General features: G+C 41.5%; 1 protein-coding gene across 2 annotated transcripts; it reads left to right on the top strand.

The window, feature by feature from the left end:
* Window positions 1–3,272: 3,272 nt before the first annotated feature.
* On the top strand, window positions 3,273–23,064 carry GINM1 (glycosylated integral membrane protein 1). 2 transcript variants are annotated; one of them, XM_075036008.1, is made up of 9 exons: window positions 8,724–10,599; window positions 12,143–12,225; window positions 12,387–12,446; window positions 12,624–12,720; window positions 15,543–15,694; window positions 17,645–17,801; window positions 18,556–18,686; window positions 20,124–20,287; window positions 22,171–23,064. In XM_075036008.1, the coding sequence occupies exons 1-9, from the start codon at window positions 10,512–10,514 to the stop codon at window positions 22,277–22,279; spliced, it is 1,041 nt and encodes a 346-aa protein (XP_074892109.1). In that variant the 5' UTR covers window positions 8,724–10,511; the 3' UTR covers window positions 22,280–23,064. The 2 variants fall into 2 exon arrangements, with proteins under 2 accessions (XP_074892110.1, XP_074892109.1); XM_075036009.1 differs by lacking the exons at window positions 8,724–10,599; window positions 12,143–12,225 and adding an exon at window positions 3,273–3,430.
* Window positions 23,065–24,966: the final 1,902 nt, after the last annotated feature.

Raw genomic sequence — 24,966 nt, 5'->3', positions numbered from 1 at the left:
AGCTGGGAGTAGAGAGGTGCGTATAGGTTGGTAAGAGCAGAATCTCCTCTTTAAGCAGCAGTAAGAGTAATATCAGATCGCCACCTTATATTACAGCACCTTTATAAATAGCCAAGCAGCAAACTTACCCACTTTCTTCTCATCACTATCCTGCTGCGTGATGGTCCTGGAGATACAGTGGGCTGGTCCTGGGACCAAGATTTGCACTGCAGGGAGTTGTATTCTGCCTCCACAGTGTGCTAGTTTTCAAAGCTGTCTCTGCTATCATCCAGCATTTTGCAGTGTTGTGTTGTTTTTGTGAGCTTACTCCCAGTGTGTGCATCAGTCCTGCATTGATTCAAGGCTGGTTTTAAGCCATCCTGTATGGCAGTTACAGATAGAAGAAAACACTATAGCACACATTACATTTATTACTCCGAAACTTTAGGAGGGATGTAAACAGTGCATCAGTTTTATGCAAGCCTGTGCTGGCTGTAACTATTTACTTGCTACTTTAAGAACTCTTACTTTGCACTTTAGTAAGAAAGCATACCAGTAACTTAGGCCATGCTTTTATCACTCTTTTTAGTCATGAAAGAAATTAAATGATAATTTCCTTATTCTTTTTACTGGCTTTTGCCTTCTAATAACCCATGCCTATAGTGAAGGTTCAAAGAAAAAAATGGCTTTTCACATTCACTTTAAAAAGTCAGAAACATCAGTTCCAACTTAAATATAAAACCACTGAAATACAGCCCTTCTGGCGCACTCAGCAGCTCGAGCAGTAGTCAGTCTCGGTACAAAATAATACTTTAAAATGTTACATATTTTAATAGTTATGTCAGGACACATTCACTAGTAGACTAGAGGAGCCTTAGGAGGCATGTGTCTGAGCCAAAAGGGAAAACCCTCTTATGTTCCCAGTCTGTCCCAGCACTGAGTAGTTATTGTATCACCCAAAGACAGATCACTTGTGAAACTGATCACAAGTTATTTAGTTATTGCAAGGAATTTTACCATTTATGTTAAATAAAACTTTTATGACATCTATTGTGCTGTGAGACTGATGAAAGCTTTGAAATTTGGGGAAAACAGAAGCACGTTGAAAGCATTTTTAGTGCATAATTTTTGCAGTTTTAATGGAGCTCCAGGAGAATAAAAAGAAAGGAAGAAAGAGGATTCAGGAAAAGGGGGTGCAAAAGATTGGGAGAAAAAGGAAAGAACGATGGAAGCAAAAACAGAAGGAAAGCATTATTTGGTAGATAGTTTACCAGGAAACTTGCAAAAGGAGACCGTCAAAAAGGAAGAGGCATTCATCTCCTATTCCATTGCAGTGGGATGCTAAATTCCTCGAGGTCAGCTGAGAACCCAGCCTGAACTTTGCTGAATCTATAAATTCTGCAGGTCACCGATCCTTGCTTCTCTGTATTTTTATGTATTCATTAATTATGCCTCTGGTACGCTTTTTAAACATTTTAATCATTAATCTAATACACAAAACACTGCAGTATTGCAGTTTGCTTTTGCTCATCTAGGATCCACCAGCCCTGTTGGGAGGTAACCCCACCTCTGATATACGCACAGAGTGCAACTCATAGTTAGGAATTTATGTAATTTAAACTTCCTCCCACCAGCACATGCAAATGACTGCAAGTACCAACAAGAGCTGCATTCTTGTAGCTGCCATCATATCCCTGAAGGCTCTTGCACATCCCTTAGGAGATTCAGCAAAATGTCTTGTTGGGGAGCTGAGTTACCACGTAGTTTTCTGCCTTGTGAGACTGCACAGTGAACAGACCCTTTACCTATTTCTTTCAATTTACCAAACACAACAGATTAAAAAAAAATCTTAAGGACAGATCTAAGAGAAACTAGGTAAACTAGGTGGTGGTAAAGAGGTGGTGGAAATTAAGGCATCAGAGTTTTTATCCCTGCTTCCGTTACTGACTTGTGTGATTACACAGAAGGCAGTTAATCAGCTTTATTTTTTCTATTCTCTAAAATAGTACTAACTACTGATAATACATGTGTTTAGGGATGAAATATTTGAGGTTTTCATGTGATGTGTCTGAAATATACTTCACAATATATGACTCTTTTAGGCCTCATTTTCCAATGCCTTGCATCTTGTGCCAGATGTTTATACCAGTGTCTCATGAATGCAAACTGCATATAAAATACCAAGTTTCTGTGGGGTTTATGATTTATGTTCACTATCAACCAAGCAGGAGTCACGGAGCAATATAAAATCAGGCTACAGATTGCATCAACAGGACAGTGAACTTATTGCCCTGCCCTGGCTATATTAAAACCTCCCTAGAAAAGTTGTTGAGATGTTTGCCACCCTTACCGTTAGAAAGTTTTTTGTTAACTGATAACAGCCATCTTGCTCGTTGCAAATAAAGCAGTTTTTATCTTCATATCCACCGAGGACTTGGGAGATCCAGGTTGTTTCTTTTCTCTTTGCCCGAGACTTCTGTGGGTTTTGACTGCCGCTGTTAAGTTTCCCTCCCCTTTAAAACATTGCCCTGTGCTTTCTTCCTTTCTGATGGCTCTTTCTGCTCTCCCCCGGAGCCCGCTGCCTGCTTTTGCTTTCAAGAAACCTTTCTTGACGTGTGGTGCTCAGAACTCTCAGCCCAGCACCACTCCGGCCAGATAGCCCTTGCCATTTGCAGGCAGAGCAGAGGGACGGCTGCAGGTGTCTTACGGGTGTGAAGGCAGTAGGTCGGTTTGAGAAGCCATTTCATAAATAGTAGTAATTATTAGCATTGGCTATATGGGTAATTCTCTTATTATGCAAAGTGCTTTCAAAGGCAGTAATCATCTATTAACGGTAACGGGCGTTTGCAGGAGCAGGCGGGTCTCCGCGCGTTATTCTGCAGCGCCTGGCTCGGCATCTCGCAGCGGTCGCAGGAGGGCACAAAATTCAGCCGTTTCTCTCGCTAAACTTCTGCCCCTCTTCCAAAGGAAGAAAAAAAAAAAAAAGAGGTCGTTCCCGAGCCGACACCCGCCCTCAGCGGGGAGCTGGCAGGGTGGCCTGGCCCAGAGACAAAGCCGGCGTTATGGGTGCCCACCAGCGGGGAGCGAGGAGGCGGCCCAGCGCACACCGCCGGGGGCTGACCGCCGGGGGCTGACCGCCGGGGGCTGACCGCCGGGGGCTGACCGCCGGGGGCTGACCGCCGGGGGCTGACCGCCGGGGGCTGACCGCCGGGGGCTGACCGCCCCGGCCCGGCCAGGGCCCCTCCCGCCGCCTCCCCCGCTTCCTCCCGGCCCGGCCCCGGCCCCGGCCCCGGCCCCGCCCCTGCCGCCGCCGCCGCCGCCGCTTGTTGATGTTTCACTTTAATTCCCGGGTTGCAAGATGGAGGCGGCGCTGGGAGGGCGAGAGCTGCTGCTGCTGCTGCCGCTGGCCGCCGCGCTGCTGGGCCCGGCCGCGCCGCTGCAGCTGGGCCAGGTACCGCCGGCACCGGGATCGGCACCGGGACCGGGACCGGGACCGGGACCGGGACCGGGACCGGGACCGGGACCGGGACGCGGTGGGGCCAGTCCCAGCCCCTGTCCCTCTCTCTCTCTCCCGTCCCTCCCTCCCCGAGGGGTGAGCCGGACCCTGCCGGGGCGCTGGGCGTCTCCGGGCCGCCTCGGCCGGGCGGGCGGGATCGGCGGCGGGAGCCGCTGGCGCGGCTGGAGAAAGCGGGCCGAGTCGGTGGCACTGGACGGCGGTGGGACGGGGACGGGGTTTCCCGGGTGTAGCGCTTGGCAGCCTAAGGTGTATTACCCCTGCTGGCAGCGCTTGACCTGCTGCCCAAGAGCGTTTCGGTCTAAAATGTACACATACGGTACGAAAGGCGTCTGCCACAAACTCGGTTACCGCGGGGGTAATGCTTCCCTCCTCCCTTTAATGATTCGTTTCTGTAGGATTTGGTATGCCGAAATAAGTATCTGACAGGTTGGGGGGGCGAAATAGTTACCTCTGTGTAATGTAGGTGTATTTATATTGTGGTTTTATGCTTGCCTACCCACATCTTGATGGTTCAGTGCCTTAGGAGTACGCAGTGCGTTAGGTCCACATTTGCTCCCACTGATTTCTCTACTTTTGAACTGAATCGAGAAAAGAGTTTCGATGCATTGGTATATTACTGGGCATTGTGCTGTCTGTTTTTCTGTTCCAGTACCTGTGCTGTATCTTGGTAAGATAGTTTTAAGTTAAATTGGTGGCTTTTTAAGGAGTGGAAGGAATGTTTTGTGTACTACTGGGGAGGTCTTCTCAGTGGGAATAAAAAGATGTGCCGTGGCACCGGTGAGCTTTGACCTCTAGCATTACAGAAGAGAATTGGGTACTTCTGTCTGTACTTGAATCATGACTAAATACATCCTCTAATTGTTATAATCGTGAACTCAAAAGTGTGAGATCGCGAAGAGGGAAGAGCTGTGTTGCGTTTGTAGTCACTTGTCTAGCCAATGTGAAGTTGCTGTCAAGTGAGTAAATTTATTATGGCTTCTTTTCCTCTGGAGGTTTTGGGTTTTTTTAATTTAAGTACAACGTTTCCAAGAAAGCCTGACAAAGGCCCTGCACTGGCACATCCTGTGTTGCAAAGCAGGATTCCTGGGCTTACTTCCTGGTTTCTGCTTCTCTATATGAACATTTGAAGAGAGATCTGCTTAGCTTTGATATCAAAATGGGGATCTAGATCTCCAGACACCTATAAAAGTGCAAGAGTGCTTGAAGTCAGGTGCACTAAAGAGAGCAGAGAGGGCTCAGCCCTCGGGCACTTTGCTTATCCCTCTGAGAAAGGAACTGCTAGCTTGAATTTGCCAAAAGAGACATGAAGTGACAATGGAATAGAGACCTGTGCTCTTGTTTAACTTCTGCCTGGAACCTATCACACTTTCACACCAAAACTTCAGCTCAGTAGCACCGAAGTTTTTTGTCGCAGCTGGCAGTTGTGCAAGTTGTGGAGGCACATCTGTGTATGCTATCTATCTTTGGATCTGAAGGCGTGAGTGAGCACGGCACAGGGGTGCCGCAGCGGTCCCGTGGATGCCAGCTTGGGGTCAGAAGTAGAAGAGGTATGTTTTAGAATGCTAATAGGGCTTGACTTAGTAACTGGGGTGTAATGCCTTATGGGCATAGCTGTGCTGTTTGTGGGGTTGAGTTTGTCCATTTGTGCTGTACTTCTTAGGTGGTCTGTCAGCTCAGTTTTTTCTAGCTGGAAGTGTCTGCACTTTTTTAGCTTTATACTGGTGTGGTGGCATAAGTACATGCAGAAAAGCTCTTTTACGAGTCAAAAAGAGAACATACAAATTTTACTTTAGTATTTTTTCTTTTTAAATCTCAAACATAAAAAAATAAAAACTGGTGTTCCCTCCTGCACTATTTCTCTTTGTACATATAGGATCATTTTTGATGTAGAAGGAACAATGCATCTTGAGAAAGTTTTGAGTAGAAGAATTGTTGGGTTTTGACCATGAGCTGGTTTATGGTGGCCTGGTAGAAACACAAGTGCCTAGGCAGTGGGAATAGGCAGAACAGGAATGCCGTGCTGTCAGGTTGGCTTCAGAAGCAATTAGCTTAACAACAGTGGGCGATGGGGTCAGAATAATCATGGTCTTTCCTCAGTATGGCTTGGGGCTGCAGACTGGTTGGGAGCAGGCAGCATCAACATGTTCAGCTTTTCTTCAACTGAGTACCACGACTGTGCCCTCTACAATTCTGTGAGCCCACTGGCAGCATACTACTGGTAGCTTCACATTTTGTAGTTCTTGTATGTGGTATTAAAGTTCACCTCCAAGTTGATGGCCATGATGTTACAGAAACCATAGTGGAAGGACTGAGGAAAAATCTTGAAACATTGGAATAACGTTTTGTAAGGCTGAAATGCTTTTGTTCAGCTCCGGAATGTGAACGCCTCCGTTGTTGTGCAATACTTGTCGTTTCTTAAATAAGCTGTTTTGAAATCTGGACTTTTTTTTTTTTAAACATTAGCATGTGTGTTTTGATTTTTCTTTCTCCTCCTGAAATTTGGATAAGCACTGGGTTACAGATTGATTGATATTAGTCAAAGTTGGTTTTTTTTTTAAAAAAAAAAAAAGGCAGGGAATGATGCAGTAAGTCAACTGACCTTCACATTAAAATAATGTGTTTTTCTGGTGTAAGGTCAGGAATTAGGTTTTGTGTTTTAGAGTATTTTTTTAATGTGCTGATAGGAACTGGCTAAAAGCACAGTGGGCTTAATGCTAATGCTATGTTGTTTGCTTACTCTGTTTGCCTCTTGATAATTTAGATTTAGCAGTGTTCTTTCTAAATAGCATACTTGCCTACCAGACTTTTTTTTAGTGTAGTTGCCTGAAAAATATTGCTTTCAGATCATTTGTTGGCTGCAAGAAACCTCTGTGTGGATGGATGATTTCACAACAGGAGAAAGTAATCTTCACTACATCAACCATTTGCAGTGAGTGTAATGTGTTTTAATCGAAGAAACTTGTCAATAGTGACATGCTGAAGTGTTTCTTTCACCGCTATATGGCAGTTTCTCTGTTAACAGCCTGGCACATGTTCTGAACTTTATGCCTAAAAGATCTGACATCATCTCTCCATGTATATTTGATTAAATTACAGCAGTATGATGCAACCCTGTCCCAGTGATGTGAGACTAAGTATTCACTTTTAAAACTCCTGATAAAATATTCATAGTATGAGTTGATTTAATAGGGAGAAAGCAAAGGCAGTTAATTCTAGCAACATATGTAGGGCAAAGGAAAGGATAAGCAGTATTACGCTAAGAATCATCGTAAAGCAAGGAAGGAAGATAAGTGTGGTTGTTCAGAAAAGTAAAGCAAAAGCATTATGTTAGATTTTTATATTAACTAAGATTAAGTTACTTAAGCAAATACTGGATTTCATTATCTTACCCTAAATACTGTCATGCAGTTTAATAATGCTAAACCTTACTGAAGAAGATTTTGTACTAAAATTTTGTACAATATGAGGGACTAATTATTGTCCCGCAAACTTGTCATGTCAAACTTGTACCACGATTATTTCTTAACTCAGTTATGCCTGATTGCAGTTAAGACTCATCCTACAACATAGGTCTGTTCTGAGTCTGATGAAAGAATTAGGAGAAGCACAGATCACAGATCTCTGGATTGGAAATATAGTTACACTGTTTGGAGCCAGTTGTCCGTGTGAGTGCCAGGACTCAAACACTAGGAGTTTGGGTGGTAGTTTTGTTTGTCTGTTTGAACACTTTTTTCCCATAATTTCTTTTCAACTTTAGAAACAAGTTATTAGTCTTGTCTATTTCTTATCTGTTTGGCAACCTTCATTGGACTTTATATTTTCCTATCACCAACAGGATATCCCACTAGTGCCTGCGTAATCGATGCGAGGGGATTGTCTGTCTTTCAAGTCTCTGTACAGCTGGCCATTTTGCGAGGCATGATGCCATCTGTTCCTAGTGCTGCCCGCTCCGCTTCCCACAGGCCTTCTAGTGCAGAAAGAGCCTGGTTCGGAGAGCCTCAATGGCGAACAGCTGTGCTTTAAGTGGGCTGGCTGCTAGCAGCTGAATCTAGATGGGGTTTATGTGACTAATGCAGTTGTGTAGGACTTAACAGTTACACTGTACTGGGAGAAACTGTGTGGTGCACCCCATCAGGTACCCACTGCCCGTGGAATGAGTTTTTCAGTGATTCTGTAATCAGATCTGTTTGATGTTCCTGTGTGATTAGACTTAAAGCTTTGTCTTGTGCGGCATTTTTCATAAAAGGCCAAGATTAGGTGAAATGTTCTCTGTAGATTTGTGTGGCATTGGTATGGGGAGTCTTTAAGAATTAATGAGTATTCCTTTTAACTTATACCAGATGCTTTATAGTCTTTGCTGCCATCTTTTCCCCATCTTGCTCTTCTGCTACTAGAGCAATTATACTGCCGCAGTTAACACTCCTGGGTTCTGTTGCAGCGCATGGTGAGAGAGAAAGGATTAGCAAATGATCACTACCTGCTTATCTCCATTGATCCAAGTTCACAAAAATTCACTAGCTCACTGTAACGTATGTAGCCACACTGTTACTGCTGTTGCCTAGCTGTCCTAGAACAGAATGACATAAATCTGTGGTAGAAGTGCTGTCCTCTTTACAAGTACTGTGGCCATTACCACTGTAAATATCACTGCTGGAGCACTAAAACAGTGATGAGAAATCGTACGATGAGGTAGATGTCTCAGGAGGGACATCTACATCCTATAACAGCATTAAGAATGATAGAGCCATTTTTAGTGTAAATTGGAGAGTTTTGTGTGAAGGCATTCACCAGCACAGGAAGGTGCTGTGAATGATGGTACAGGTGTCAATGGTAAGCTGAAAGCACAACCTGATTCCTGGGGACGTGGATTGCTTCTTGGGGCTGTCCTTTGATTCTGACTCTGTCAAAGTGCAGCTTTCTCAAATATTCCCGTGCATTGAGGACCTTTTAAATTACAGGACTGTCTGAAACTTATGTGAACTTTCATGATATTGTTAATACTGAATAGTGTATTGTAAGTTATACAAACAAGTTTTACACTCATAGTTCAGGCTTCTCCAGGACTTGACTGGGCAATATTATGGATTACTGCAGGGGACCCATGTCCTGCTCTCAGTGACTTTGTTACTACAGGATTGGCTTAGTATGCTTTCAATACACAAAATAAGTGATGCGGGGTTATTTACTTTTCTTAGTGCTGAAGTACATAGCCACAAGACATATGTATAAAACACCTTTTTTTTTTTTTTTCCTAAGTAGTGAGTTTTATTATGGTAACATAAAAAAGTATTTTCTCTGTTGAAATTAAAGGGTGTTTCATAAGCCTGTGAGTCTTCAGCCCAAGGGTTGGAAAGATGGGCACCTGAGTTAGCACTGGAGCACTTTCTAGCAAGTATGGCTTCTCAGGCCAGGCATTTCATCATGAAAGCACGGTACAAGAGCTATTGGCATGCCAAGTCTGTTTCTCTCCCGGTTTAGCAAGCATAAACAACGTGTGACTCTTGAACACTTATTCATGAGCAGATATCGAGGGGGTACTGACCGGTGTTGTGTTAACAGGGGGAACGCTGTGCATCACCCATTCCCGGCTGTAGGTGAAAGCGGGTCAGCTGGGATGGTGCTCTGCTCTCCTGCGAGCTACTTGCCGTAGTCCCTTCCTCTCTCCCCTTGTCCTCCTGCCTGGCTTTTCATTGTGTTTGGCATGCATCTTGCGGTTCTTGCTCTCACGTAGATTTTGGTATGGGATGTGTAGGGTCAGGAAGATTGGCCACAGCCAGACCCGTTGAGTTTTGGGTGTGGTACTGCAGGAAAGACGGGTGGGAAGAAGCCATAGGAAGACAGCAGTGAGGAACTCTCCTCCAAGGAAGGATGAAGTTTGCTGAGAGCGTTATAAAATCAGGAAGACCGAGTTGGAGGACTGTTATTTTCCATGGGAATATACTATGAAGGGTCATGAATGACCTGTTTATAAATTGCAGCAAGGAAGCTTCAGGTTAGACGTTAGGAAAATTTTTAATGTTAAAGGTAGCTGAGTACTAAATAGTTGAGGAGAGTGTGAAGTTTTTGGACATCACTGAAGAGCTTTAAGAATAAGTCTGTCAGGAATGACATTGATGTAGTTTATTCTGACTCTGGAAAAGCTGGTCTTCTGGTCCTTGAGATGTTTCTGTATCAGTTCAGGAACATTTGGAGCAAGAACAATTGAAAACTGATTATTTTTTAGCACCAAAACTTTGAGTTCTATTTGAAATGTTTCTTAGCAAGACTGGCATCAACTCTTGTGAGACCACTTAGCAAAGAAGCAAAACAAGAACATGTGACAACTCAGGACAATGGATGTACAGAATATGGGAAGTTGTCAGTGGAATTTGATGGATCTGGATGTGAACAGACTGGTCATGGGAATGGCAAGAATAAGAGTTCTCTGTTGCTTGTGAACACAAAATGGCAAGGCTCATGGTGTAGCCGCTGTAGTGGAGTATTAATCATTGCTCTAAGCGATTGAATAGCTTTATGAACCTGTGCCGTTCAGGAGGTGCACCGCCATCTCCTGAGATGATGGTGAGGATGGGCATCTTCTAAGGAGATGCTGCAAGGAAAGGCAGACCATGCAGCAGAGCCTATCCAACAGCCTGTGGCCACTAGGACAAGTAGCCCAGCTCCCTCCTCCCAGCTGCGTTCTTGTGTCTCTCATGCTTGTCTGGCTGTTCCTTGCTTGTTCAACTGACAGAAAAATAGTCTGGCAAAAAAAGGGAACGTTTTCCTGCCAGTTTAATGAGCTAAATTGGCTCACTGACTTGGCATAAATGAGAGGGAAGGATGGTGTGCGGGAGAGATCTACACTCTCTTTTTTAGTGGCAGAGGGAGCAAGCAGTTAAGCTGGCTTATTTGTCTGCACACTATGATCTATTTTTTGTAACTATGACAGCACGGAAGTGATCCACTGAAATATTTTAATTTCTTAAACATGTAATACGCTCTTCAAGTGCAAGTTTTTAAGTATGTACCGGAATTCATGACAGTGCTTGTGGATACTACGTCAACAGAATGGACAGCTGTTCTGAAGAAAATTAATCATCATGTATCTAGCTCACTTTGTACAGGTAATGCTCAGTTGTTGAGCATATCTATATTGCCCCATGCCCTTAATTTTCAAATAAAGCATTGGATTAAAAAAAAAATAGGGGGATTTTCCTTTTTTTTCAGCAGTTACAGGCTATCAGTCATTTCCTTTTTCTTGTAATCTCAGTGAGTCATTTTGTAGATGTTGAAAAAAAATTGCAAAATACTTTCTGTGTAAAAGAACTCAAATTTCATTTAAGGCTTAAAAACAAAGGACTATTAAGAGTGCCTGGAAAATGCATCTTTTGTGCCTTTTGAATCCCCAGAAAACAGAAAAAACTAAGAAGTAATGACACAAGGTTTTGGTAATCTGTGAAACAGTTTGAGGGTGTAAAAGACGTACAGCTTTGAAAAGTCAGTATAAACACTTGTTTCCTAGAAGGGGCATTGAGAAAGAGATTTCTCTGTGGTCTCAGCGGCCAGAGAGTTTTCCTACTGATTTGACAAATGCGTCTGAAGCATCAATGACAAGGTGTTTCCAACCAAAAGGTTACCTGTGTTAGATTTTAAGCCATGCTTTTCATGATGCCAGATTTCTGCTGCATCAGATTTGGATGTTGTTTTTCAGTTTTTGGCAGTCCTGGCTACGTGTGTATGCTGATTAACACCTGTTGATTTAAGGATTTTTTTACATTATAGTCATGCTTCAGAAGCTCTCTGTTCACGAATTGGGACTATGTTATGCTAGGTACTGTATATTTCAGGTGTCTCCTGGCTGAAAATTTAGTGTTTTATAAAAATCCCAAATGAAAAGCCTTCTTACGTATTTAATTTTTTATTTATTTATTTTAAACTCTGAGCAAGATCAATGTTTTATTGAGACATGACTTGCTTTTTAGCTGTTAGTTGTGAAACCATGACTCAAACACAGAGTGAAAAAAGATGCTGAAGGTATGGAGAAGTATTCCAGAGCAAAATGAAATGCAATTAGAATCATTTAAGGCTCCCAAAAGGCAAATAGGGAGCTTAATGTTATCTCTGAAGAGGTGACTCAGGAAAGCAGTGTGGCAATCATGACTTTTGGCCATGTCCAAGAGAGATTTGGCTTTTATATGTAAGTTTTGTCAGGGGCAGGCCTGGGAGATTTAAGGTCCCATCTGCAAAACAGCCCCTAAAATTACAAGGGGGAAATAAAAGGACAGAATTAGTAAGTCAATAAATTACAGCAATTAGGGTTTGAAAGAAAGAAACAAATCCCCATTAGCTGTGAGTTTGGAGGTGTCCCGTGTGGCATAATTTGGGAATCATAACCAGAGAAAAGAAACAGGATTACTGCTGACACTGACAAAACTGAGTGTTCTTCAGTATAGGCTAACATGTACTAAATTATACTTCACCTTGAAGACTAAGTGGAGTGCTTAAAAAACATTTACAGAGAATCTGATTTTTACCTTGTATTGTCTATCATTTTTCAGGTAATATGAGAGACTTCTTTTCCATTCTATCCATGTGAAACAAGTTCTTCTGAGAATCCAGCTCAATTATTATTATTTTATCTTTATTTTAAAAATCCCTATCCATAAGGGGATGCAGCTGTCATTCTTTCTCAGCAATCCTCTTTATTAAAAAGAGGGGAAACCACTCAAACCAACCCTTACATGAAACAAGTAAGCATATTGCTCTTTCTTCTGTCTGCTGGATAGAAAGCCTGGGAATGTGCTCTGGGGATTGTACGTTGTCATTCTGTCAGGACAGTCTGTGAAAGTGGCCTGCAGTGGCTTATGTGTTTCCTCAGAAACTCACATCTCTTCTCACTGCTGTTTTCCAGGAAACCATCAGAGTCAATGTTATGATGTTGAAAACCAGTGGAGAATTTCACAAAGGACAGGTTTGTCTGTTTTTTGTATTTATTCAGTGAATTAATATGCAGTGAAACAAAGTCTGCATGTGGATGCAAATGCATTGTTTTGTCTGACGTCAGTCAGTGTGAAGTGTGTTCCTCTGAGAACAGAATTGTAGCATGGGGTCAGGAACCACACACTCATTCTGTCTGTCTTTCTTTCAGGTTGTTTTTAATATCACCTATGTTAATGGACAGGTATATCTAAATGATTTTCCTATGAAAAGCGGAGTTGCCCACGTAACATGTCAAACAATAATATGTGAGTATTCTCTCTCTCTTTTTTTCTTTTTTTTTCCCCTGGGGTATTTGGCTTCCCTGTTATCTAGTAACCAAAGCTTACAATGACTACATGTTCTCCTACTCTGCAAAACTGAGCATCGTAGAAGCAAATAATTTCCCAAGGTAGGATAATTTTGCTACTAAAATGGGTAGAAAAAAATCTTACTGCCTTGTTGTCAAGTCCCATTCACATGCTTATATATAAATGGTCTAATCTGAAATCCAGACTCTGCCTATCTTTTCAAAAGAATGTTTTGCACTACAGGCTAGACAATGTAAACAGAAGGATGCAACTCCACCCTGCTAATGGCTGTGTCCCTAGGTTGGCTGGCATATATCCAAAAGGAGATTCAATAACAAAAGTATGAATTATTGTTAGGAAGATTTTTTAATTATCTCATTTCTGTGTCTGTTTGGACAAACAAGTTTCTGCTAGTTAGGATATTATAGCACAAATACTGCAGTTGTGCTAGTGTCCCGCAGTGGTTAATGACTTCAAATTATTTTGAAACTGCTATTTTTTCCACTGATTCAATGCTATACCTTTTGTGAAAGACCAGAAAGTACTGTGATTTTTTGAGATCAGAGAGCATACTGTATAATTAATTAAACAAGGGCCATTATGCTCACTTGATATAAGCTTCTGTTGTATTCAGAATGATCTCTTGATGGATCAGGTGCAGTCAGTCTCTAGCTTGGTTTCTGAGGTCATCCCCTCCTTAAAATCAGACATTTACTTTGATAGTACTAATGCTTTTTCTAAATTGCTTCTCTGAGCCATGACCTTGTTTCTTGAACCCTTCCTTCCCAAGCATAATCAATTATTAATTTGACACTATTTCTTTTCTGGAGAGGGAGAACAGTAATTAATTCCTCTTTTTCTGGGATAGTTATTCCTATTGGTTCTATTTTTCTCTATCCTAGGGTAGAAAAACATGGCAAAATGTCATTTACCTGCAAGGTAATTGACTCCAAAAAAAAGATATAATTTTATTGACTAATTCTGAGAGATACTGAGCACTGTACTGTAGTTCCTATTAATTTCCCAAATGATAGTTGTATAGCTTGCAGTGACTACAATTATGAATGTCAATCTGAAACAGTGAGAAAAATACTGATTTGACCTGGAGCTAGGAACCTGTAACTCTCTATCTCCATGTTTGGGTCTGAGTCCTCAGCATGGTATGTCTCTCTATTATCTGTAAAGTAATGTTTATACTATTTACTTACTAAATCCTCATCAATATATTCAGATAATGTTTGTAAAATGCTGAAGGAATATAGAGATACTTGTTACCTGTTAACAGAGGGGAAAAATACTCCTGAATGTATGTAAAAATCAACGTGAGCCAAGTATTCATGCTCTTGAATATTAGAGACCAAGTCTCCTGAATGGTGTCATCTTGACACTGTTGTCAGATCATGCCTGGCCCCTGTGTCCCCACTAGAAGTTCCCACGAATGTCAGTTTTGGAAGCGTATCTTTCACTCCCATTGAGTGTAGTGGGGATTGAGCAGCCTGACACATGAAGGGTTGGGACTACAGGGAGCTTCAGCTACTTGGCATCTTAGAGGCTTTGGTCCTTTAATGTATGCTTGCTGCTGTAAGTCAGAAAACATTCAGCAACCAGGTTAGTGCTCTGGCTCACACATAAGGGAACCTTTCTCTTTCTCTCCTTCTGCCACTTATTTTTGCAATGGAAGATGTTGCTAAATGATGTCAAAAAGTATTTTTCTGTATTTAAAATAAGCGAAATAGCTTTATGAGGAAAGGGATCATAGCATAAAAGTAATGGTCGCACTGAGCTGTTATTGTGTGATGGAAGGACACTAGGCCAGCCTTCCCCCACGTCGTACGGCACTGCGAGCGACCCACAGCGCTAGTGACACAGAATCGGGCCAGTTCAGTCTCAGTTCACGCACTTTGCTGTCTGTGTGCTGGAGAGATCTGTCACCTCCCCTCTTGCACTTCTGCAGCACTTCAGTTCTAGCATGCCCTCACCTGCAGCAGAGGCATGGTAGCTGGCAGAAGAATACTAAGTTTATGCGGAAACGGGGAGGGTGGAAAGGCAGTTCCCTGTGTACTTGTGGAATACATTAGGTTGTTGAAAGAGCTGAAAGCTTTTGGGTAGAAAGAGTGTTTGAGGTGTCAGAGGTCACATATGAAGATTGGGGGGGCCAGAAAAAACACGTATGAGGGAACTGACACTCATCTTGAATGGTATACGCAGTGTGCGTGGAAAAGAGCGTATTTGTTTCTGTAGGGAGAGGAAAGGGAATGTTGTGTGAATCAAGATGTTGACACAGGTGGCTGGCTGGGCGGGCTGTGGTATTAACTGTTACGAACTCCTTTGGACAACTAAAATAAGAATGTAGCAATAGCGAAGCCAAAAGAGTGCTGCTTAGAGTGCTTTAATGCAAACATCAAAGGCAGGGACCTGACATTGCTTGCAGGCTCTCTCAGTCTGGGGTTGTACAGCGCTGCTATTGTCTGCTGTGTTATATCACGAGACCTGCTCCAAGTTTGATTTGGTGATATACTGGTAAAAAATCACGGCAATTGTTTTACTACCCCTTATAACAGTGGTTACTGGAAGAGTTACGATCAGCATGGTCCGTACCACTGTTCAGGCATCTCTGGTTCGATGCTAGTGGTCCTCTGTAGCTGTAATGACTTTTCCATTCAGCTGTTATGTGTGCAAAGGCATCTATGTCAGAGTTGCAGCTGTTTGCCCCGTGGTTGTGTACTGCTTTCTGGTTGGGGTGGTTTCTCTTTGAAAACTGTGACATTGTGTGTTAACAGTGGAGAACGGAAACTCCGATAACTTACCAGATCAGCAGCGCCTGGGAACCGTCAGTGTTCGCATCATGGTTCACGAGTGGCCTTTGGCATCCAGTTCTGATCTGCAGCTGATTGTCATTCAGGAAGAAGTGACAGAAATTGATGGAAAACAGGTAAAAAACCCCCAGCCTAACACTCTGCTTGTTTTTAATTTAGGAGGGGCAAGTAGTTACCAAGGATTAAAAAGTTTACGTGTGTCTGGCTGGTGGTTAGAGCACAAAGTATATAATCTAATGCTAGTTAGCACAGTACCGAGGGAGATAATACCAACCTAAGTTGCCTGTGTAGTAGCAGGGGTGTTTCATGAGGAGTCTTCAAGTTTTAATGCTTCCATTCTTATTTTAATTATTAAGTGTTGGATGACTTTCCCTTAAGCTTGTTAGAATATCATTACCTCTGTCACATGCTCTTTCAACAAATGCATTTATGCAAGCAAAGTCAGACTGGGAAGCAATATTTCATTTACAAAATAAGGTACAGAATAAATAAAAGGGGCATGGGCTCGTTCTGAGTCCTGAGGTTTTCCCTATTGTTTATTCCAAGCTAATAAAGTGTTTCAAGCATGTAGCATGGGGGACAGCTTGCAGTAGCAAACTCTTATGTCAGGTGGGCTTGTTGTGAAAGCCCACAACACCTGAGAGCTTAGCCTTAGAATATTTTGCATGTAAGATAATTAATTCACTTGAATAAAAGTCTTGATAATGAACATGGATTTTGAGATGAACATACCCCCCCACCCCGCCCCAAATTCTAACTGTATCTGCACAAATACTAGTGAATGTGAGGGGTTACAATTATAGCCAAGATTGAAGTATGCAGAACTGAGTTCTCAAAATCACCTATACGGTATAGTTATTTTTCCAACCAGAGAGGTTCTGGAGAGAAGATACAGCTGCTGAAGCCAGCAGACGCATCAAATTTTTGTTTCAGTACATGTCTCCATCTTACATGTGGCCAGGCTCTTTTGAAGCTGGCTTATGTTCTGCTGCCTTTTTTTTAAAAGAGAGAATGATGATAGTACTATTGATCCTTAATTAATTGCATGCTCAGCGGGTAGTATTTTTTTACAGGGATCTGCATCATGTCAAAATCTTACTCTGTTAATGAAAAATCCCACTGAGAGATTTGAAGCTTTTCTAATGAGGTGTTTATCCCACTGTTAGGAGGCTAATATATCCTGGTTTGATTCAGTTGTTACACAACAGTGCTGTTGTATTTCATATTTCAAACTAAATATCAAAATGCATTTCAGATTTCCACAGGGACCTGGTAAGAACAACCAGAAAGCTAATGCTGTTTCCTTAATTGTTCCTTTAAGTCAAAAGCTTTCAATCTTTCTCATTGGTTATCAGCTGACAGTAAAGATCAGCTGTTTCATGCATTGTTCTGTGCTTGTTCGAAGCAAAAGGAGGTTGGCCTATAGGTCTGAAAGCATAAGTGAAACTGTATCACATGCTGCATTCTTCTTTTGTTAGTTATATTTCTATGTAGCAGTTACAATTATGGTCACAAACTCTCTGGATTTGTCATTTCTTGGCCTCACAGTGCAGTTATTGATGTTAGCTGGAGTTATGCTGAATGTATTATATATAAGTGATGTTTGCAGTGATTAGGTGAAACGGGTCCAGCACATCCCTGGAAGAGGAGGAAGAAAACTATTCTTTCAGTTGTTGAAAAAAATCAAAAGCAGAAGTGTGAGTCTTGCCTCAGCAGCACTTTAAACATTTGCAAGTGCTCTTTAACTATGCACTTGGGTTTTCCAAGTCCTAAAATGCCTCCCTGAAAGAGGATCATAATGAACAATGTAAGACTTGGTTAAAAGCCCATGGAGTGACTACCACAGGCTTTTGCAGGGGGAGAGAGACCTAGTCTGTTCAGCATATTCAGCATATAGTCTACAGCAGCGTGGTAAGTAAAAACAAAGAATACTAATTCATGTTATAACAACCCTATTCTAAATCTTAATGGCTTGGGATTTTTCTGTGATGTATTGGTTTTCTCTGCCAGCCTACTTCACTCTCACTTTAAACTCAGTATTATCAACATGTTTGCATCTCTTGTAGGTTCAGCAGGAAGAAGTAACAGAAATAGATATTTTAGTAAAGGACCTGAGAGTACTTAGACATTCAAACTACACTGTCCCTTTGAAAGAGAGCATGCTGTATTCCATCCCCAGGGACAACGATGTGTTATTTACACTTCCCAACCTCGCAGGAAAAGGTATCTCTCTTAGTTGTTACAAAATACTTTTATCCATAGTTGATGTATTGCTTTACAAGGGTGAAAGAACATCATTATTCCTGTGTTTTACATAGTGAAACAGTTTCTTCATTAACAGGGAAGTGTTTCATTTTATGTGGTGGTTGGTTTTTTTGTGTTTTTTTTTTTGTTTTTAAAAACACCTAAATTCAACTCTTCCATGTTCTAGGTATTTTGTTTGTTTGTTTTCAAATCTGTTCTCCTTTGAAGCACTTGGTACTTCTAAAGCTGCAGCCCAGACATCTCACAGGAATAAATTTCTCTGTTAGTGCTATGATGGAAGTTTCTGTAAAGCTCCCCCTTTTTCCTGAGAATGAAAGAGAAAACTGAAGAGGAAATACCTGTCTGGGCCACTTCCAATAACTTAAAAGCAAGAGAAGTTATCTGATGCCTTAATCTTATTTCAGTTTTGTTTAATCAAAAACTATCAAGGATTTCACAGGAGGTGAATATTTTGATCTAGTTCATCACCTTTTAATCTGGCAACAGCTGAAATTTACAGCTAAGGGCACAGCTAAAGGCTGCACTGTAACACTGCTTCTGCTTCTTACCAAATTCACTACTCAAGTAAAAATAAAAGTCAGCCTTCTGTGTTCTTGCTGTAAATGTGTGAGAACTGTACTATAAGTATAGAAATGCAGCTTGTCTTTGTCTTCCTGAATAGTGAGTCAAATAAAAAGCAAGCCCCCCACTACATCTAGCTTTTCTTCTTCAGATACTCAAGATCCACTGCAAACTACCAGTCAGTACCTCATCCAGCAAGTAGAAACTACAGTAGATGAAGAGACATTACCTGGCAAGTTACCAGAGACCCCTCTTAGGATAGAACCTCCATCTTCTTACAAGGTAGTTTTGTTGTTTGTTTACTTTAATTATTAGTATATACCTTTAAAGACTGGTCTAAAAAGGAAAAGCAGTTTTTTCCCTCCCTCTGTTTTTTTCCCCTGTTTCCCCAGAGATGAAATGCATACCCGCTTGGTGACATTTCTAGGAGGAAAAGTTGTAGTAACATGCTGCAGATAGAGCTGAATGTTATTCAGTATTACAGTTTGAGGGAATAAACTTCCCCATTTTTAGTATTGTCTACAGAAACACATACAAATATTATGTTTTCCTCCTTTGTGGATGTTCACAGAACAAAAAAACCCCAGCATTGTTAGTATTCAGATAGTGGGCTTTCTTCATGTAGAGACCAAACACAACATCCATTTAAAGATCGTTAAGAAGGTACGTAACATTCCTAGGCCTTTGTCTTCGGTCCTTTATTTTTAATTTGAAAAAAAAGCAACATAGAATTGCCATTCCTACTTAACCTAGTATTGACTTCTCAGAGTACTGTTTTGCTGCTTTATATTTGTTAAAGATTAGGATTTTGTATTGTGTGAGGTATCTGACAGTAAACTGACTTCCACTGAAGTCTAAGAAATCCCCACAGCCAACCACTAAAAAGAACAGACCTTTACAGACACACTCTAGGAAACTTAAAAAAAACCCAACAACTTCCTAAATTACCCCTTAGCAGTGAGGAATTGTTGGGTTTTTTTACTCCAGCAGGAATCAAATGGGTTTCTAAATCCTGCAATGTTCTGACCTCACAGATACTTCATGACAGTGAGTTGTGATATTTATGTTATACCAAGCTAAGCATTTATAATGATTTCACATATTGTTTAGCTTAAAATTACATCTTTTTTTCTGACTCTGCTTGAGTGCTTACCCCTCTGGGAGATGGGCCATTGGTCTCACCTGCTGTAAGAAACACATAACAGCTTGAGAAGTTTCAGTTCCAGATTAGGTAAGGATGGGCTTGGTGGCCTCCTCTGTGGCTGAAAGAAAGACTTTATAACGTACTATTGAGACAGGAGGGCCAAAAGAGTAAGCTGGAAGTTACAGATAGGCTAGAGAAGGTGCTACCTCTCTCCTGGGCTGTCAGTAACCTTTTTCCCTGCTGTACACTGCCATGGTATCATAGCTTCTCTGTGCCTAGGCCAAATAGCTCACCCTTCACCTTCTCTGTTCAAGTGTCCTTTATTTTCTAAAGTGGCCTTTCCTTTCAGGGAACTCTGCTAGGATGAGCGGAGAACTAAACCTTCACCCATTCCAAACTTTGTAGAAGAAAGAGGTCCGAGTCACCAGTTAATTCCATCCTGCTTTTATGTATGTTTAAGCATACATAAATTTAAGTAAAACCATCACCATGTAATGCGATTCAGCAGTAGCTACAAAAACTGCACTTGCTGTCTTTTGCAACCTATCTTTTTATTTTTACCTGTTTGGTTGTAGGTGATGTGCCAGTGGGTAGAAGACTTGAGAAAAGGGTTGTGCAGATTCTGGTTTCGATCTTTACCTGTCTTCTTTAGTTTGATGGAAGTCGTTGTAGTTGGAGTTGTTGGAGCAGCTCTTATTCTCAAAGTCTTAAAGGTGATTTTCCCTTCCTGTGAAAACAAGTAAGTAATTTTTGCTATTTTTTTTCCTCTGATGAAAGCAAAACATTAACTAAAAAAAAACTTTCAAGAAGCAGCCCCATTCTGTAGGAAGATGGTGGCAACAATTCAGTGAAAAGGCTGCCGGTAACTTTCCATTCCAAGTGACCTTCTGACACATAGGCATTTCAGAGGAACATGGGAAAATCTTTCACTGGAAATGTCTTTAGCTTGGCTGTCATACTGCCAAGTTTTTACCAAGTCTTCTAAGGACTACATTGTGAGACACCATTAACATAGCTCCGAGAGAGGAGGGTGAGAAGCCAGAGCTAAAACAATTCTAACAACACTAAATCTTTTCCTACTCTACTGTGTTGGACTTACAGTAGTTATGAAAGGCCTCAAATTTGGCTTTGTAAATTTGTGTGGGAATTCTCCCAAGGAGGAGCTACCTGTATAGGCAGCTTACAAGCTGTAGTGATTGGTGCTAGCATTGGTGGCAAAAGGTCATAGATAAAGTTGATTGACTGCAGATGACTTTATTCACTCAGTGTGTTAGTAGCAACACTAATACTTTTCAGAGAAGTAAGCTCTCAAAACAAGCAGTGGAGAGATGAATTAGTAACTGCAGCTAAGAAATCAGTATAGATTTAGTGCTGGAATGGGCAAGCATGTATATTTTAAAGCAACCCAAGTCAATTCTGGAAGTCCTAACCCTTGGAACCATACCTTCTTTCAGGAGAAGTGACTGACAGTGTAGCATGCTTCATCACCCACAAGCACAGCTGATGTCTTCAAATGTAACTGACCAGCTGTGCTTCTGAGTGGCTTCTAAGTGCAGTTAATTTATGTATCCACCCAGGGATATGAGTGGCCTTAGTTCTTCACAGAGCTAGAAAAATGGAGGGTTGGAAGATCAGGAAGGTTGGAAACTGCAGTGAGAAAAGAGACCATGATTCCCCCTGATGTTTCACACAGTGTGCTGTCAGATTGGAGTACTTCTTGTAACTGACTTGTTAGAGCAGAAAAAGTGAAGAAACACTTTGCACTCCCCACAGCAGTAAGCAGCTTAGCACTGCCACATGTTGAACTTTGAACTAAGCAGAACTAGGAAGAAAATTCTAATCCCCATAAATTGTTCAGCAAAGTGTCTGACAGCCTGTCCATGGCAGAGGTCAGTACAGAGCAGAGGAACCAGCCTGGAATAATTTCTCTTCCAATTGGAGAGCGTGGCTTTTGTGCATGGTTTGTCAGAGTATTTCAAGAAATTGTAACACTGGAAGGATGGTCCTTACCCCCCTTTTAAAAAAAAAAAAAAAACAAACAACAAAACAAAAACAAAACCACCAGAACAACAATGAAACAAAACACCCACCAAAACCACATAGTCATTTTTTTGCTACCTGTATAAAGTGGACCAGTAAAAAGTGGTGAAGGTTTAATTTGTGATTGTAAACCAGTAAGAATGAGTAGGAGGTCTCATTTGGTGAATGACACAGTTGCCAGTGTGAGTCAGGACCTCCTCCCAGGTCTTTAATGCCATTCTACAGTACTGTGATAAAACTAGAGGCTTTAGCTAGTCTTAGAGAATTAGGTGCAAGGGCCTGACAAAGTAGCCCGACAGCAGGTAGTTTTAGGCTACTATGAAATTAAGCATATAGAGCCTATGCTACTGATATCTCAGATGCAGAAACTGGGTGAAGGGACCCCTCTAAAACCACAGCTGGTACATTTTGGAACCAGTTTTCCATCAAGTTTTCATTCTTGCTTCATAAAAAAGATTATGAGGGTAATACTTGATGCATTGATTTAAACTAAGTTTGGGGAGTTTAAGAATAAACCTAATTTTTAGAATACGGAATTGTTTTGTATATTGTTTTCTAATGCCAGGTAATCTTACCTTTCAGAGGCATCCTTCTCCTGGATCAAGTCAGCTTTGTACCTGTGATTACCATCAGCTTGCCTTCAGATCTTCCAGACAGGAAAAATAATTTAGATGAGAAAGCATGTACTTAATATTGTGTTTACTTTGGAGTTACTGTTTTTTAAAAACAAATTTTTAGTTGACCTGAAATTTGGCACTTGATCTTAATACCTTGTTTGTTTCCTACTAAGAAAACTAAGTGAGTTGATTCATTGGTAAAGGGACACTCGGGCTGAGGCCCGAAGCTGAATTCCCTGTGCCTCTCCGTAAACATGCAGCCTTTTCAGAAGCTTCAAAATAAAACAGCTTTCCACCTTGAGGGCTATCATTGGTTTTAACTTCTGTGAAGTCACTTTTCCACACCTCGGACAGGGTGCTGGCTGCCTTCATGCCCATAGTCAGCTATCCTGAATAGCAAGATGATGAAATTCAGGGTGTCCTGAAGTCTCCAGATAGCATTCTTCAGAAAAGGACGAGGGAGTATCACAAACATCAGCTGTGCCTGCAAGTCTAAACAAAGCTGCCCAACCTGGTTTCAGGTCTCTTAGGGTTGAGTGTGCCTTGCAAGGAAAATATCACTACCAAACATTTGTGTTACTCAAGTAATTTGACATTTTGTATATGCAAAATAAAAATTAAAAAGGCAGATTTATACTTCAAGCACTTTACACTTTTATGGCCCCTTCCACTCATACAAATTGTTAGCACTTGTAAACAATGTGCTTTTTGTATCTGTGATAGTAGTACTATGTGAAGTCTCAAAAGAAAAAAGAAAATTCTACAAAAGTACTGGCTTACTATTGCCAAGTAGGCCCAGTCTGCCCATGCTGATTTGTACTGTTAACATTTTTCAAATAAACATTTAAATTGTTTATTAGACCGTGTTCATGTGTCCATTTATATTTAGTTATGTAAAACAGTAGTTTGCCAAATGTGTTAGATGCAGGGTAGTATTTGTCTTTTAGCTTTTCATTGTTCTTATTTACAAAAATTGTTTGTCGGAAGAATGACTAGGAGAAAAATAAAAGAACCTTAACTACCTAGCATTAGATTGAGCACAGTTATCATTTGAGTGATCAGAATTATCCATGTTCAGCTTAAGCTTTTAGAGTGAGGGAGAAAAGCTAGGATTCCCCCTCCCCCTTAAGGAAAGATTATCATAAGCTTAACGAGATCTCTAAGTTATTCAGATGCTTGTCCTTACAGCTGGTCTGTGACAGGAACAGCTCAAGTTGTCTCACTAATCTGACAGCACTGCAGTGGTGGAAGAAACATTTCTAACACTGACTTGTCTTGCAAAAAAACCCAAAACAACACTACCTAGCAGCACAGCATGGTATACATCAGCCTGCGATAACAGGGACACTGCTCAAACTTCCCTTTTTTTTTTTTAATTTTATTTTTTGTTCTAGCACCTTGTGGGTTTGTACTTTGCATTTACTTCCTCAAGCTCAGTGTCATTAGAGCGTAGGAGCCCAAACATTTGCCAGCTATCCAGCTGAGTAAGGATGATAGAAGTGGGGGCTGTGTCACAACCGGGTGGGTGCTTGGGGCAGGTGTGGAGCCATGAGACAGTGGAGCAGGGCAGCTACTCTGCTGGTCGGGAACGAGTGGCAGCGACTGACAGCCCTGGAGCCCCAAGCAGTGCTTTCCAGGACCGTACCACGAGAGAGCGACTGTAACGATAACATAACCGTGTAAGACAGAGGTGATGCTAGAGCTACAGGGGCATCTGACTTAAGAATTCAATTTAGTGAAAGAAAACACATGAGACAGGGGTCGTCATCCACGGCTGAACAAGAAACTGCTAAGACTCTGGCGCGGGAACGGTGACTGCACAGACAAGAGCAAGTCTTCAAACAGTTGTAGACAAACTCTTCCTCTCTGTAGGTGGAAATTAATGTTCTTTCCACTTCATGAACATCGCCCAGGACTATTTGAATATATAGTTCAAATAGAAGTGACATATAAGGCTGAAATGTAGCTGCTTTGGGGGAAAAAAGAAGAAAGTAGGATGGACATGAAACACAACAGTTCTTCCCTACTGCACAAGCACAGTATGAATTGTACTGCAGATGGAAATTCGGCAGCTGTTAGCATGTGCTCTTCGCATTCGTACTTCGGAAACTAAACCAAGCACCTGCACAGCAACAAGAGATTTAACTCTAAACAGCTGCAACATAAATGAGTGGTTAAGCCTGAAGAAGTTTTGATACTGCTTCACAACTTCGTCGATTTCCATGAGCTAAATAATCCTCTTCTGTATTGTGTTCTAAAAAATTACAAAGCACAAGGAAGGAAATACTACCGTCAGATGAATGAAATTAAATAAAAAACAATAGTGCAAATCTTGAACACAGTAATTGCCAGACAGTATTGCTGTGCTATGGAACTGGAGCTAACAAGTCTTAAAAAGTTGAAGTGCTAATGTCCTGCTTTAGCATGCACATGGGTTTCCCGAGTCATAAAAGCCTCATGCCTTTCAGAAGAATGCTACTTTCAGCTGGGACCACTCTGAACCATTTTGTAAAACAGTTTAAAAACTCCTTCCTACAACTAACACAGTTATGAAAGGGCAACTGTCCTGCATGCCAGTCACGGTAGGTCTCATTTTTCCAGGATGTGAGTTGACAGGGATACAGGTGCCAGCTAGGGGAAAGAAAGGGGGTGCAGGACTAAGAAAAAAAACCCCCAAAAACAAACAAACAAACAAAAAAACCCAAAAAAAACACCCAAAAAATCCACTACTACCCCAAAAACCCCACTCTGTAGGATGGCA

Source organism: Buteo buteo, chromosome 9, assembly GCF_964188355.1.
Source record: "Buteo buteo chromosome 9, bButBut1.hap1.1, whole genome shotgun sequence".
Lineage (NCBI taxonomy): Eukaryota > Metazoa > Chordata > Aves > Accipitriformes > Accipitridae > Buteo > Buteo buteo.
The sequence above is the reverse complement of the archived record's forward strand: the minus strand, read 5'-3'. Positions and strand labels throughout refer to the sequence as shown.